Source organism: Lactuca sativa, chromosome 9 (genome assembly GCF_002870075.4).
Source record: "Lactuca sativa cultivar Salinas chromosome 9, Lsat_Salinas_v11, whole genome shotgun sequence".
Taxonomy (NCBI): domain Eukaryota; kingdom Viridiplantae; phylum Streptophyta; class Magnoliopsida; order Asterales; family Asteraceae; genus Lactuca; species Lactuca sativa.
Genome location: NC_056631.2, coordinates 198583887 through 198599000, shown reverse-complemented (window position 1 = coordinate 198599000; position 15114 = coordinate 198583887). Strand labels below are relative to the sequence as shown.

Here is a 15114-nt window from a genome sequence, read left to right as displayed (position 1 = left end):
AATGCTACAGCTACCCCCGCGGACTTACAACACTCTACTACTATCTGACTGCTAGTGAATGCTACGGCTACCCCCGCAGACTTACAACACTCTACTACTATCTGACTGCTAGTGAATGCTACGGCTACCCCCGCAGACTTACTACACTTTCCTACTATCTGACTGCTAGTGAATGCTACGGCTACCCCCGTAGACTTACAACACTTTCCTACTATCTGACTGCTAATGAATGCTACGGCTACCCCTGCAGACTTACAACACTTTCCTTACTAACTGGTTGTTGCTGGAAAAATGTTGCGGCTTTCCTGCCGCTCTAACATGCTCTACAAGCTGTCTCTGCCACTGACTACTAACACGAAAGCATCTCTTGCTAACCGTTCTCAAGATCCTCATTCCGACTCACTAGAGTCCTACAGGCGGTCCTCCAACCCTGGATTTCCAACCAGCTACTAACCATCTCGATCACATGAACTAACTGTTGGGAAGTTCCTTAAACTCCTCAATCCATCAATCGTTGTGCTACAACCTTTTCTTCTTGGAGGTCGCGTACTCATTCTGTATTTCCGTACTCTTACCCTTGTATACTCGGAGGGTTCTCCCCCACTTTGATCCTGCCTATACCTCACTGCTCAAAGCTTGAAAAGGATTCCCAATCCTTACCACCATTCTGTAATCAATCTCGTTTAAAAGCCCAAGCTTACCATATCTAGGGATCTAACCAATCCAGCTCCAATACGACCCATTCCTGAACTAGCGAGACATTCCAAGTCCCACATAATCTTGCTATAGCTACTGCAACCTAAATAACCCGTTCTATTAGGGAACAACCTCTGACTATCAGTCTAAAACCAAGGTATGCAAATGGCATATAACTCAATCACAAGCAGGTAATATAATACTCACAGATACATGCTTACTAACATCGATGCAGTACCATAACAATAGAGTTACTACAAAAGGGAAGAATTCGAAATTCATACATGCGATCTAGCGCGGCTCGATCTTGACTTTCTGCGGAACGATGGGCGCCTGACCCTGAACTCTCTCCACCACCAAGACGGGACATCGAGACTTGAAATGACCCGGCTGGTGACAATGAAAACATCTCTGATCCTGTTTACAATCCCGATACACATGCCCCCTTTCCCCGCACTTGAAACACCTAAACTTGTGACAAGCAAACCCATGAGTCCCTCCACACTTACCACACACCTCTAGGTCCTTCTGACCTCCAGCGCCCAAGTCAGCTGAGTAGGACTCCACACTTCTTCCCAATCTCCCTGCAACACGTGCCCACTTCCTTTTTCCGAGTTGCCCATCCAAACCAATCTCCTGCTCTCGAGTGACCCTGACTACTCCATCAATCGTATGAACAGCAGCTGGCTGTCCCTAGAACTTAGCGGTCAACCGGACAGTGACCCGCTCAATGATGTTGGGCAACTCCTCGCGAATGACTAGCAGAACCTCATTAACTACCCAATCATGCAAGGGTCTCTCCTGGAGACAGGGTGCCCCACTCACTCTTGTCCCCTGATGATAAGAGCTAAAAAATGGGAACTCCCTCCTTGATTCATCCCTGAACTCCATAAGCATCGGGCTCTAGACGAGCCCCAATCTGTCCTGAAACTATACCGGCCCTAAAGGCCTCCAGATGACTGTCCATAAGCTCCACGATGACCTCTCTAACCGAACCGAAAATCACTGGAGTCTGATCAATGATGTTGCGCATAATCTCTGCGGAAATGAAATCCCTCATCTGATCATCAAGCTGCCCGGCTCTAGAACCTGAGCCAGATCCCTCCCTGGCACCTGAACTGCCAACTGATATCTCGCGCAACGTCACCATGCTGAAAACATAACACATTACTGATCAATACACACCGCTGCTGAGGGACCTCTCACACACTCTACTAGTTCCCTGGTTTTGCCTCGTCCCCTCTTGAATCGAGTACGGATCCTTTGCTTTCAGTAGTACGGCCCATGCTACCTTCCACATCTATCTGTACTTTCCTCAAAAGTTACCTCAACTCCACCAAGTCCCTTTCCTCTACTGCTAATCTTTGTTACTCTCATCCTAGGCTTGCCCTAGAGAACCTCTGACTCCACCCAAACAGTCCTCAGCTGCTGAAGGTCTCCTCGTAATGACAATTAGCCATTACCTAAATACCATCACATGTAACGAGGCTCGGATAATCCTTCGAGTAAGGGACTCATCCCCACAACGGTTAGACTCAGACGAGAGCTGCGCCGTAGGGCCAAATCCATCACTCTGAGATTATTCAACCCTGATGACATGTGACGTGACGTATTCACCTAATGGCTAACTCCCAACACTTAGAGTCCCACAAAGCACAAAGCAATCAGCATTCAAACAAGAAGGAAACTAACTCAGGCAAATCTATTCTCATAACCAAGAATCTGCACTAGCCTACAATGCTGAACTCATGCTATCAGGCATAACCTAACATGCTACCCTACTGCTGTCTACTCAATACTAGCATGCAATTCTCATAAGGCTGAAACACATAAGCAGGAACATAAGGCATCCTCCTAGATCCTTAGTCCTATACTAGCATGTTGTTCTACTGAAACTGAAACTGAAACTGGAACTAAAACTGAAACTGATAATCATAAACTTGTATGAGTAATTTGGGAGTATTTACTTGAGCTCGGTTGATTGCATGCACCACACCCTTTTTCTCTTTTCAAGTTATTTTCTTTCTAAATATTCTTTTCGCTTTTTCTAAAACTCTTTTCTTTTCTCAAACTCCATTTTACCAAAAATTCCTTTCGAAAATGTTTTTCTTTTGAAAACCTTTTACCGTTTCCTTAGTTTGAGTCCAGACACACCCGAAAGTGTATCCGAATCCCTCAAACAGAGGCTCTGATATCAACTTGTAACATCCCAAAATACGACCCAAAAATTTTTGTTTAATCATTACTAAAATCATTAGATCAATACCATAAAATAAAAACCCATACGTCAATATCTCAAAACCATAACAAAGTATCATGAGAAAACTGTATCAAATCATATCTATGAAAAGCTAAATCAACTCCCAGGACAAAAACTGAAGTTGTGGTGTGTGAGATGTCATCATCCCGAGCTCTTCCCTTTACTTGTGAAGCACCTGAAACCAAAACTGAAACTGTAAGCACGAAGCTTAGTGAGCTCCCCCAAACTACCACATACCATACAATAACATATAAACACATATTGGGCCTTGCCCACTACATCAGACCGAAGTCCGGAAACTGCATCGGACCGAAGTCCGGAACTGACTGGGACCTTGTCCCTTACATCGGACCAAATTCCGGAACTAACTGCATCGGACCGAAATCCGGAACTGACTGGGACCTTGTCCCCTGCATCGGACCGAAGTCCGGAAACTGACTGAGCATGACATAGCATAGCATAAACATATCAACTATCATAAGCACATATACTGCATACTGCATCGGAACGAAGTCCGGAACACATAACACAAACATGCTTGAATCACAAAGACATCAAGCAATCTAACTACTGCATCGGACCGAGGTCCGGAACTACTGCTAACTAAATGGGCCGATATTGTGGCCGTAGACCCGTTCCTACTAGAAGGAAACTCACCTGAACTGCTGAGCTCTGCTGATAACTGATATGAGCATATTTAGTCATATAATTCATGCATTATCTTAATACTTTATGTTGTTTTTGTCTCATTTAATGAACCAAAGGTGCTTAATTAGCTTAAATATTTCATTTTCAGTAACAAAGACATGCTCGGATGGAAAAGGAAGTGGAACTAGCAATTGGAAGCTTGGATCTTGGATTTTGAAGAAAGAAGGATGTTGCTGGACAGCTTGACCCCTCGTCAGTGTTTTGGCCATATCTTATAAACCGTAACTCCGATTGACGAGATTCAAAATGTTCTGAAAAGTAGACACAATTTCGAACGACTTTCGTGTTTTGAGAAAATGCTGATTCGAAACGTACTCGGCGAGTAGGGTCGATTACTCGCCGAGTTGGTCAGAAGTTTCGCGATTCTGGACGCGCTGACTTGCCGTACACGGGTTTTAAGTGATGAACTCGCCGAGTAGGTCACTGGACTCGCCGAGTAGCCTCTGTTTTGTGAAAATCTATATAAAGGGACTTTCAGATCGATATCATAGGATGGAGAGAAACCCTAGGAGGCTGAGAAACGATTGGAGGTGCTGCTGGAGCGTGGGAAGCAAGGGAATCAACCCTACATTCAATTTTAAGGAGAATCAAGTCAAAATCAAGTTTACTCTTACCTAATCTCTTGTTTGAACTATGTTTTTACCAATTGATTTCGTTTTTGTGCTTGTTTCTGCTGTAATCATGAGCTAAAAACTCATAACTTCTGTTTAGGTAGACAATTTTGTGAACATGGATTGATTATTTGAGTAGGATTAATTTTAATTGGTAATTATGTTTTGTTAAGCTTGTTAAAGAACCTTATGTGTTAACAATAACTATTCTTTTGTTAATAAATCAGTAATTAAGTTGTATGAACATCTCTTAGTTATTAATTTCATATGATTTATTGTGACCACATAGTTGTATGTCTAGGAATAACGAATGTGAAACTAGAATTAACTAGAAGATAGGTAAGTTAATGTGTGAGATTGTTTGATGAACATCAGCAATAGGTTAATTGAAGGGTCAATTTAATTAACCATTACAAGTCTTACTTAACCCGAATCAATAATCTAGGAAACCCGTTAATTTAGACAACTGGCCATTGCTTGAGTTAATTTGTTTTCTAAGAATTAGAAATAGCGAACGTGAACCTAATTATCTTAATCGGTAGCCAATGAAGAATTAATCCGATACATTAAAATCATCCATGGGAACAAATGAGTCGTACCTAAACAGAAGTCCTCTTTACTATTGAATTTAGTTGGTAATTAATTGTTTTAGTTGCTAGTTAATTAATTTGTGTGTTGGTTATTCTAATTAAGTTTCTAGTCTTGTAAAACTAGAGAAAATTCCCTTTTTGTTATTTTTTTATTTAGATAATATTAGCATTTATTTTAATTGTTTACCGTTCCCTGTGTTCGATACCCTACTTGCTTGAACTATACCACAATTGATAGGTTCACTGCCTTTCGTGTGTTTATTTTGTGTCTAAGTTAGTAGGATTAAAACTAGTTTGTTTCACACACATCAATAACCCTCTGGCTGCTAACCGACAACCCTCTGAGGCGCTGTTCCTCTAGCTCTCCGTGCTACCAATATCAATATAACACTTAGTCTGACAGTCCTCCAAAAGTCAACTAAGTCAACTCTTATCAAAGTCAAAGTCCTGGTCAAAGTCAACCTTCTAGGTTGACCCTACTCGCTGAGTCAGCCTACTGACTCGCCGAGTTCATAAGCTCAGAAACCCCTTTCATTCGCGACTCGACTCGCCGATTCAGACCATGACTCGCCGAGTCTACTAATTTCCGAGTTCTGTCCTGTCCAACTCAATGAGTCTCCACTCAACTCTTTGATCCGAGTCTTAACTAGAAGAGTTTGGGGTTTCGTGACCTGACTCGCCGAGTCCAAGAATAGACTCGCCGAGTTCCTGCCTATCTTCATCCAACACGCCGAGTCCACCCATGTGACTCGCCAAGTTATTACGCGTTTTATGTCTGGTATCTAGCCCGACTCGCCGAGTCCTCTCCCAGAGTCGTCGAGTCCTTACGTGTATTCTCATAATCTCGAGTCACAGAGCTACTCCTTTTCTCCAAACAATTGATCTGGGTTCCTAGAGTCCATTAGCAACATAAAGTTGCTACCTTTACGTGCTTCTTGTCTCATAATACCAAAAACCAAGCTAGAAAGGAACTTAACTCATGGGGAATGGCTTTTGCATAGCATCTAACAGGGCTTTATGCATCTTTGATCCAAATAGATCTCAGATCTAGAGTTTCAACTCCAAATCTAACTTGTGCACCAATTTCTCATCACATACTCTCAAAGAAACCCTAAAACTCCATGAAAGATGGATCTAGAAGGGAGAAAGCCAAGGATAACACTTCATTACCTCCAAATGCTCTAAAAAGTTCCACCAACTCTGGATCCAAGGCCTCCTCTTGCACCACTATGGAACTCTTCTCTTCCAGGCTTCAAATTACTTCACTAAGGGTAGACCTTGCTCCAAAAACGGCTATGGTGGCTAGGGTTTTGGGGTCTGGACTATAGGGTCGCAAATGAGCCCTAGGGAAGAGAATAAGATAGTTAAATAGGGTACCAAGTCCCGAAATTAGGGTTTCCCAACCCAGACCAGACTCGCCGAGTCCAAACCCCGACTCGTTGAGTCGGTCACTTAATCTACGACACGGAACCCGCTCCGACTCGTCGAGTTCTTCCTTGGACTCGACGAGTCGACCCCTTAAACTTATGGTTTTCCTTTCTTTTCTTGTCCTTTCTGATTTTGGGTGTTACATCTTGGTTCTCCAAGATTGATCTGCGATCGGGTTATCACCAGATGCAATTCAGGGACGAGGATGTGTAGAAGACAGCTTTTAGGACTTACTATGGATATTATGAGTTTATGGTGATGACGTTTGGGCTCACGAATGCTCCAGCTGTATTTATGAACCTCATGAACTGCGTGTGTTGACCGATGCTAGATCGGTACATCTTGGTTTACTCCAAGACCTAGGAGGAACATGAGGAACATATGAGGGAGGTGTTAGAGACACTGAGGAGGGAGAGACCTTCCATAAAGTTCTCCATGTGTGAGTTCTGGTTGCGTGAGGTGCAGTTTCTGGGGCACCTTGTCAACCAGAAGGGTATTCTGGTCGATTCGGCCAAGATTGAGGCTGTGATGCAGTGGGAGGTTCCGAGGTCTCCAATTGAGATTCAAAGTTTTCTTGGTCTAGCGGGTTATTAACGAAAATTCATTTAGGATTTCTCCAAGATCGTCATTCCCCTGACCCCACTGACCAAGAAGTCGGTGACATTTCGCTAGGGGCCTGAGCAGCAGGCAGCCTTTGAGACCCTTAGACAATGGTTATGCGAGGCACCGATTTTGACTTTTCCAGAGGGAGTTAATGACTTTGTAGTTTACTATGATGCTTCAATCACAGGCATGGGAGCAGTATTGATGTAACGGTGGTGATGGGTGGTGGTGTTTGGTGGTGGTGATGGTGGTCGGGGGTGGGTGGGGTGGTGGTGGTTTGTGGTGATGGGTGGTGGCGGTGGTGTATGGTGGTCGTGGTTGGTGGTATGTGGTGGTTTTCTTAGGTGATTGGTGGAAGCGGTGGTGATGGGTGGTGCTGATGTGTAGTGGATGTGGGTGGCGGTGGTGGCAGGTGGCGTGTAGTGGGTGGTCGTGGTGGTGTTGTTTGGGTGGTGAGTGGGTTTTTTTTTAGTTTTTTTACTTATTAAAATTTTTTGATGATTTTAATTTTATAAAATTGTATAGTCCAAATTTGTTCTCAAATGTTCTCACAATAAGAAATGTTCTCGATTGAACACTATTATATATATATATATATATATATATATATATATATATATATATATATATATATATATATATATATATATATATATATATATGATAGAAAATTTGATGTTAAATAAGACTTTTGTAAAAAGGGGACCAATAGTGTCAACTTAGAGAAACTTGTGTTTGACCTGAGAATTTGACTAAATAAACATATAGGACCGATTTTGTACAAGTTAAGATAAAGAAGGACCATTTTGAGCTAATGTGAATTTTAGGTGAGCTTAGGGGACATTTTATAAAAGATTTTAGGAAGAAGGACCAAAACTATCAACTTTGAAAACTTGCGGGACATGTCACGACCTTTGGTCGACGCACTGTGTTTTTGGCGCTAAAGAGAATATAACAACGTTTTTTCAACCTCTTTCTCATTCATTCTCCCTTTCTTCCCCAAATCAATTCCAACCATTTCCTCCCCTTGAACTCGATTTTTCCACCTCAATCTAATGGAGTTTTAAGGCTTGAAATCCTTGCTCAAATCCCTTCTCCTCGTTTCTTGGAAGGTAGTTTTCTTCCCATTTTCTTTCAAAATCGATTTATGGTTTTATAGTATTTCAAATCCAAAATTTATACTCCAATTGTGTTATTCAAATGAGATTAATGTTATACTTTCACTCCTTGATCCATCTCCAAGCTCTAACCAACAAATGGTTGTGAGATTTGTGATATTGGAGGATTTTTGATGGGTCTTCAAGCCCTTTCTCTTTAAAACCAAACATGATGCTTCAAGAAATGAAATGAGCTTAAGCTTTTGGTTAGATTATACAATTCCCTTCAATCCATGATCCAATTGTCAACCCTTGGCTTATGGTGATATTTCATGTTTGAATCAAGTTCTAGCTCCAATGGTGATAATTTAGGTATTTTCAATTCTAGGGTTCATTGATTCCAAGCAATGATACGAGCTTGAATTTGTGATTAGATTGCTTATGTTACTTCAAATCCATAACTCATTCGTTAATTCATGACTAATGTAAGATTTTTAGGGTTTGATTCAAATTTAGCTTCTATGTTATGATTTGGGTATTTTCGAACCCTAAGTGTTTTAGATCAAGTTCCATGGTTTCAAACAATTATGTGAGTTTGATGTTATGCTTAGATAATGTATTCCATTCCGGTCTATAATCCTTGTTCCGTGGTGAGGTTACGTATTTTGGTGCACCGTTGCATCAAGGGCGATTTAAGAATATCTTAAACATGAATGATCTCTAATCTTTGTTTCTAATGTAAGTACATTGCTATAATTTGACCTTCATGTCTAGTTTTTGGTATTAAATCTTATGCAGATTAGGAATATAACATATCAATGTGAATGGATGATTAAGGTTCCAACACCTTATTTATCTACACATCTTGTATTTTGAATCTTGTTACTGGTATTGTTCCTTTTTATTAATTTTGTAAATCACGTGTAATGATTTGTATGTGAATTGGGCCTTTTGCGCTCAATAAGCTTCTACGTAAAGCTTAAGTAATAATTTGATGTTGGTATTCCAAGGAAATGAACCATTGGGGATCCTTATTAACTTCATTTGGAATGTTAAAACTTTCATGTGAAGTCTTTTGAGTCACCAAATTCATTTTGGGGTTTTAATTAAAGTTGGATGTCTAAATGAGAAAAATACCTAATAGGTAATATGTTCTATGGACACGACGCGTTCTCGATTTAATCCATTTATCTTTGTGATTTATTGTGTTTCAAGTTTGAGTCCTTCCATTGGTCTCCTTTGGCATCCTAAATTCACCTTAGATTATTTGGAGTATTTTGAGCTTAGAATGGGGAGTTGACCAATTGAAGGGTATTTTAATCATTTGACACTTTATGACGATACTAGGTAGTTAAATTGGGAACGTTTGGAGCTTGAAGTGATGTAATTCAAATATAGAAGATTTTGGCATTTCTAGCAATGGACTGAGGTGAGTACTTTTACCTTGGAATACTGTCCCCTCTATATGATTGTGTTATATGTGTTTCCAATTATTTGAAGTAAAAGAACATATATAAATATGAATTCGACTTTATGTATCCCTTAAGTGTTTTCTTCTACTTGATACTATATTTTATAATTCAGGGACATCCTTAATTAAATAAAGGGCATGTTTTGGAAATGTTTTGCATTGACGGGCTTTATCTTATTCTTTGATAGTAAGAATACATATATATATTATTGACTTCCTGTTTTAAAACCTCCAGGAATACATTCCTTATCTTACTTTTCTAGATATGATAAACCTTGTTGGTTTTTATTATTACATGATATTTTGTGTATACCTTGATTGCTATGTGAACTATATGTGCATTCATGAAATTTAACTTTTGAGAACGATTTGGTGCTTAAATCAAAAAAGGATTTATTTTTGGAAAAATGATTTGAGCATCCATATGTGTATATCATGGTAGGATGGGTGTGACTTTGTGGTCCTAAGTACCCGATAGACAGTTTTTTGTTGCTTGTTATTTGTTTGTGAGTAGATTTCTAGATAATCCTCACGTATATGAGTAGAGGTTTGGTATCCCTCGTGTTGCCTAGGTTGGATGGACCCTAGAGCCTTATTTATGGGTGTAAGGGCGACTCGGAAAATTCGCATGTCGTGTGTTCTTTACACCTGACCATCATTATTTTGTTGGCGGATGTGAGTACGAAAGTTGGTTGTGTGTCATGAGTTTTCGGATTCAACGTTTGTTATGAGCTGGACTCTGAGATTGACTTAGGTCGGGATAGTTGCATGCATTGCATTATCCATTTGGATTGCTTCTACCTAAAAATATATTTGGAAAAGTATCAAAATTTGTATACCAATTTATTAATCGGGTTATCGTTCCCAAATGTTTTGTAACTCATATGAGTATTATTTGATCTATAATCTTGTTTGGAGTTTGATTATTAAGAAGCTTTTATCTGAGGAACATCCATCTCATATTGTTTATTCACCGGTGATGTTTATATGAGATTTGTCATAAATGACAATGCACTTTGACTTATGTTATATTTGACCGCAAGCTAATTCTTGATGCTGATTTTGTTGTTTTGAGAAGGTACGTGTTTGTAGATCGATGTATGAACCAAAGTATTCATTCATACATCATTCATAATGTCTAACATTGAGATTGTACTCACTAGGTTCTCTGTAGCCTAACCCATTTGTTGATAATAATTTTATAGGTTAGTAGATATTGTCAAAGCTTAGAATACTCATAAGCTTTGGATAATTAGAAGACCTTTAGTTTGTAATGTTTTTCTTAAACCCTGTTTTGATATCTTTTGTGACACTCACAAAAAATGTTTTTATCAAACCACTAAATGTTTTAAGAAACTTTTTATTGAGACCATTATGTGCATTTGAACTTTATAAAATATTTTAAATTAAACTTTGGGATCGTTTTTTCGCAAACTAAAACTCTGAAATTATTTTGAAAGATTTTATTAAATTTAATTTCAAATAGGCACATACAAGGATGTTAGGCCACACTACAAAAATGGAGTACGATACACCTTTTGCGCCACCACAAAATGAGAGATTTTGAAAATATGGTGATGACCATGCTCATTTCACAATGCTCGACCTCATTTTGTAGCGCTCATGTGGAATGGGTAACAAAGTGGTCCATTTTCAAAATAATGTAACTGTTTCGAAGAGTCCACTGCAAAATGAAAATCTCAAAATAGATAAAAGGATGGGCAACCGGTGTCGTTAGTTTTATTACTTTATTTATAATCAAATCGTTTCTTAATATTCAAAATCACAATTATAAACCTAATTATTACAAACAAAATCAGTTTTCTAGTGCACAACTATGATTTATGACAAGATACTATTAACTAGAGAGGTAAAATAAAACAGATAACCCATTTAAATTAACACAACTAATGTGTTATCGATAGATTAAAAAAACACTCACAAGACAAAGTGCAATTATCATAAACAAATTAAAGAAAAGAAATATAAAGATAAAATATATAAAATGTCTGTTTACTCTTTGGCGAATTGGTGTGTCGAAAGATTTGGCATTATAATAACAAATCAAAGATTTAACTGGAGCATTTCTATTGGACTTTGGTGGGTTTTCCATTTTTTTTCCATGTGATGCTTTTATCAAGATCTAGTCAAGTTTTAAATTTTAATAAATAATTGTTTTTAATATAACTTGGGGCAGTACCAAATTGACCTCTTTATGCTATTGCTACCGGGAAGACCTGGTCGTGGATAGGGTTGTTTATTATTTGTATAAAATCGAATTATTCAATTGATGTATGGATATTTTGGTATTTTTTTTTCGTATTTTAGTTTTATGAAAAATTAAATATATTCTTTTATTTTTTGTTCTTATTCATCTTCCTATTCTATTTCTATTTTTATAGAATAGTGACACCAATATCACTAATTTTTATTTTTTTACTTTTCATCTCTTGATTTTGACATTTATTCTAATCTAACATGTAGAAATATGTATAGAAACAAAATATAGGATACTTATTAACATCCTTCTTTTGCCATATATCATATTCTTATCGATTTGATCACATGTCATTTTATGGTTATTTTTTATTAATCTTTTCCACATAGCATTTTATGATTTTTTTTTATTTTATTAATTTACACATAGTATGTAAATATAATAATTACAATAAATGTAATAATAAATGCATATCAATTTCATTAATTGACTTCCTTCTAATTTAAAATTTTCTAAATTAAAGTTTTATTAATTCACTTTATTTATTCATCTAAATTATCTGTTTAATTTAAAAGAAAAACAAACAATTTAATTTTAATAATTCAATATTTTTCTATTTTTTCTTATAAGTTCAAACTTCTCAAATGTTTAAAATTTTTTCTTTAAAATAAACTCATATAATAAATAAGTCTTACACCTAGTTATTAACAAATAACTATATAATAACTAATTTTATTTCCATAATTCCAGAAATTATAATTAATACGAAGGAGATTGCAATTGTTTTTTCCTTTCTTAGACTTCTTACTCGGCCTAAATCCTAAGACATTTTTTTCACAATATAGTTTGTTTAACATACACATCAACATATCGGGCTATATTCCATGATTACCAAAAAAATAGTTCTCTTTAAATAGCCATTAGCAGCCTAAATTGAACAACTATAACACTTTACTGATCATCTGTTAAAAACTGAAATCTTTTACAAAAAATAAATCGACATATTGCAAAAGGACCTAACAAGAGAAGGTGTGATCAATTTTTAATACCAAAAAAACAAGAGCATATGTAAATGAAATGAAGCAACACACGAATACTCCCATGTTTGTACATTAAGAATAGAATCTTATCATATCATATCATATCATATCATATAAATCTACACCTATTACCCTTTTTTTTTTCACTTCATTATCTTGTTTCTTTCTTCTTCTACATCAGTCCTCACCATACTTTCCTCCTTTTTTCCCCTTTCTACCCTTCAGTCTGCACGTGAGCCACTGCTGCTACCACCTGCTGAGGATTTCTTACCACCATATTTCTGTTGCATATCACAAACAATCACCCGTTAAGATCATTGCATATTATAGCATTGTACTTTCGATTTGTTTCTTATTACAACAATATACTTTCACAAATCTAACTAAATGGCTATAAGTTGCTTCAATAAAAATTTAGATATTTTACCTGTTTTCCAATATTGAAAGGGACATATCTGTATTTGACCATGTGCATGATTTGGCGTTTCATTGTAAGGGCAAAGAGCACAAACCAATAACAAAGTAGTATTGGCCAAAAAACAGGAACATCAAACATGGAGAAGAAGGTCATCAAGAATGATATGATGAAAGCCTTTGTGATGGCATACCTGGAAATTCATTAACACAAGATTAAACTAATTACTTGAGAGTCTTGTATATAATATTACAATGTGCCACATGTCAAATCTAACCGATTACTACTAAACTTATTTTACCACAAAAGAAAAATAAAAGGATACACACAAAAAGATAGAGAAGGAGGAGAAGAGGAGGAACGAGAAAGGGTTGAAATATTACCAGAACTTGAACTCAGGTAGCCGTCGGATGAAAGGCTTGAATTCATCTGAGCCTTTTGTAGGTAGCAGAGGACCATCAGAAGGTTCCAGTTCAGGGTCAACAAGTGGTGATAGAAACCCAATCAACAAGTTCAGTATGTAGATTCCAAGACCATAGCTAACAATGTAGAACCCTTGAATATAATAAACTCTCAGTGCATAAAGAAACACTAAAGCTGCAGTTCCAATCCATCTATAAACTGCATGTGGGGTAGTTTTATCCAGGTAAATCTGGAAAAGCCTTGAAAACTGCCTCCATTGATCCAAAGATGCAGCAGAGGTACCATCACCACCTCCAACACCCTCCATGGAAATTTAGCCTCAGAACCCTACAAATCCCATATACAATATAAATCAAAAGAAGAACACCTAGTTACAATGATAGATGTCTAGAAGCCAAGGTACATTGAAATGTACGAGTAAGTCACTAGAACTAACTCTTGATCATGAAAAATGCACTTTAACATGCTATATATCGAAAAAAAATGATGCATCTTTCGTAGTGATGTTCCTAAATAATCATTGGACAGTGCTGAAACTTGAATTTCAAGAAAGTTCTTACGAATAACTCGAGACTAAATCAGATTACATCTACTAGCTTCAGGCGGCGAGGTATTCTCATCCACCACGGCAACAAAAATTAACATCAAAGATAACCAAAAAGGCGCATCTAACATCTAAGAGGCAGATCTGTAGTTCTCCATCGCTATTTACAAACCGTAACCTCTAATCACAGACAGATATAACGATACGTACTGAAAACATTAGGGTTTATAGACGAACGCAATCAATAGACGAAGTTGTTGAAATTAAATACATACTGGTGAGAAGGAAGAGCGATTGAATCAAGAGCTTACCTCCGATGACGGTGAAGGAGTCGGAGAGATCGGTCGGAGGGAAGTCGGTGGAGGAGAAAATGGGATCTGTGTGTGTTTAGATAAATTTATGCTGGTACGAAATGCGGAAGTGACAGAGAAAAAAGACGGAGTCACCGATTTTTCTTATGAGTATTCTATTCGTATCCCTGGTGATTGGATTATAAATATAATTTTGTGTACAAATAATTAAACATAGAGGCAATATAAACATTATATAAAAAACCATGTAGTATTTTTTCTGAAGTCACGTTATAGAATATGCCTTAGTTGACGACTTTATCCATTTCCCTTTTGATAAATTACACTTACAAGTTGAAAGTTACACCCCTTGATGTTTCTAATCATATTAAATCTTAAAATATGTATATACAAAATTATGCAAATGACCTCTTTATTTTATCAAAAGTTACAAATTTAATTTACACAAAACTGCAAAAACGGGTCATGTAGTATTTTTTTTTTTTTTTTTTTTTTTTTTTTTTTTTTTTTAAAGTTTAGTCTAAACCTCGCTATTTTTGACTTCATTGTCATTTTTGTTGGATTAGTATCTACGTATATTTTGTATGTATTTGACCCGGTTGTACATGGTCCTTTTGGGTTGTCTTCACTAAAACAACTTGTTAGGATTATTTAAGAAGAGAAAGTGGTTATTATGATTTATTAATATATTATATTAAT

At 37.2% G+C, this 15114-nt stretch overlaps 1 protein-coding gene across 1 annotated transcript; it reads right to left on the bottom strand.

The window, feature by feature from the left end:
* Positions 1-12699: 12699 nt before the first annotated feature.
* Positions 12700-14577, bottom strand: LOC111918240 (protein RER1B). The gene is made up of 4 exons (XM_023913909.3): positions 14416-14577; positions 13521-13887; positions 13150-13330; positions 12700-13003 (listed from the first exon to the last, which is right to left on the bottom strand). The coding sequence occupies exons 2-4, from the start codon at positions 13865-13867 to the stop codon at positions 12944-12946; spliced, it is 588 nt and encodes a 195-aa protein (XP_023769677.1). The 5' UTR covers positions 13868-13887; positions 14416-14577; the 3' UTR covers positions 12700-12943.
* Positions 14578-15114: the final 537 nt, after the last annotated feature.

Excerpts from the sequence above, each read along its gene's own strand:
- LOC111918240 (XM_023913909.3), bottom strand. The coding sequence starts at position 13,867 with ATGGAGGGTGTTGGAGGTGGTGATGGTACCTCTGCTGCATCTTTGGAT. Across the intron at positions 13,331-13,520 it reads CTACCTGAGTTCAAGTTCTG|GTATGCCATCACAAAGGCTT; the intron begins GTAATATTTCAA and ends ATGAATTTCCAG. Across the intron at positions 13,004-13,149 it reads CTTTCAATATTGGAAAACAG|AAATATGGTGGTAAGAAATC; the intron begins GTAAAATATCTA and ends GATATGCAACAG.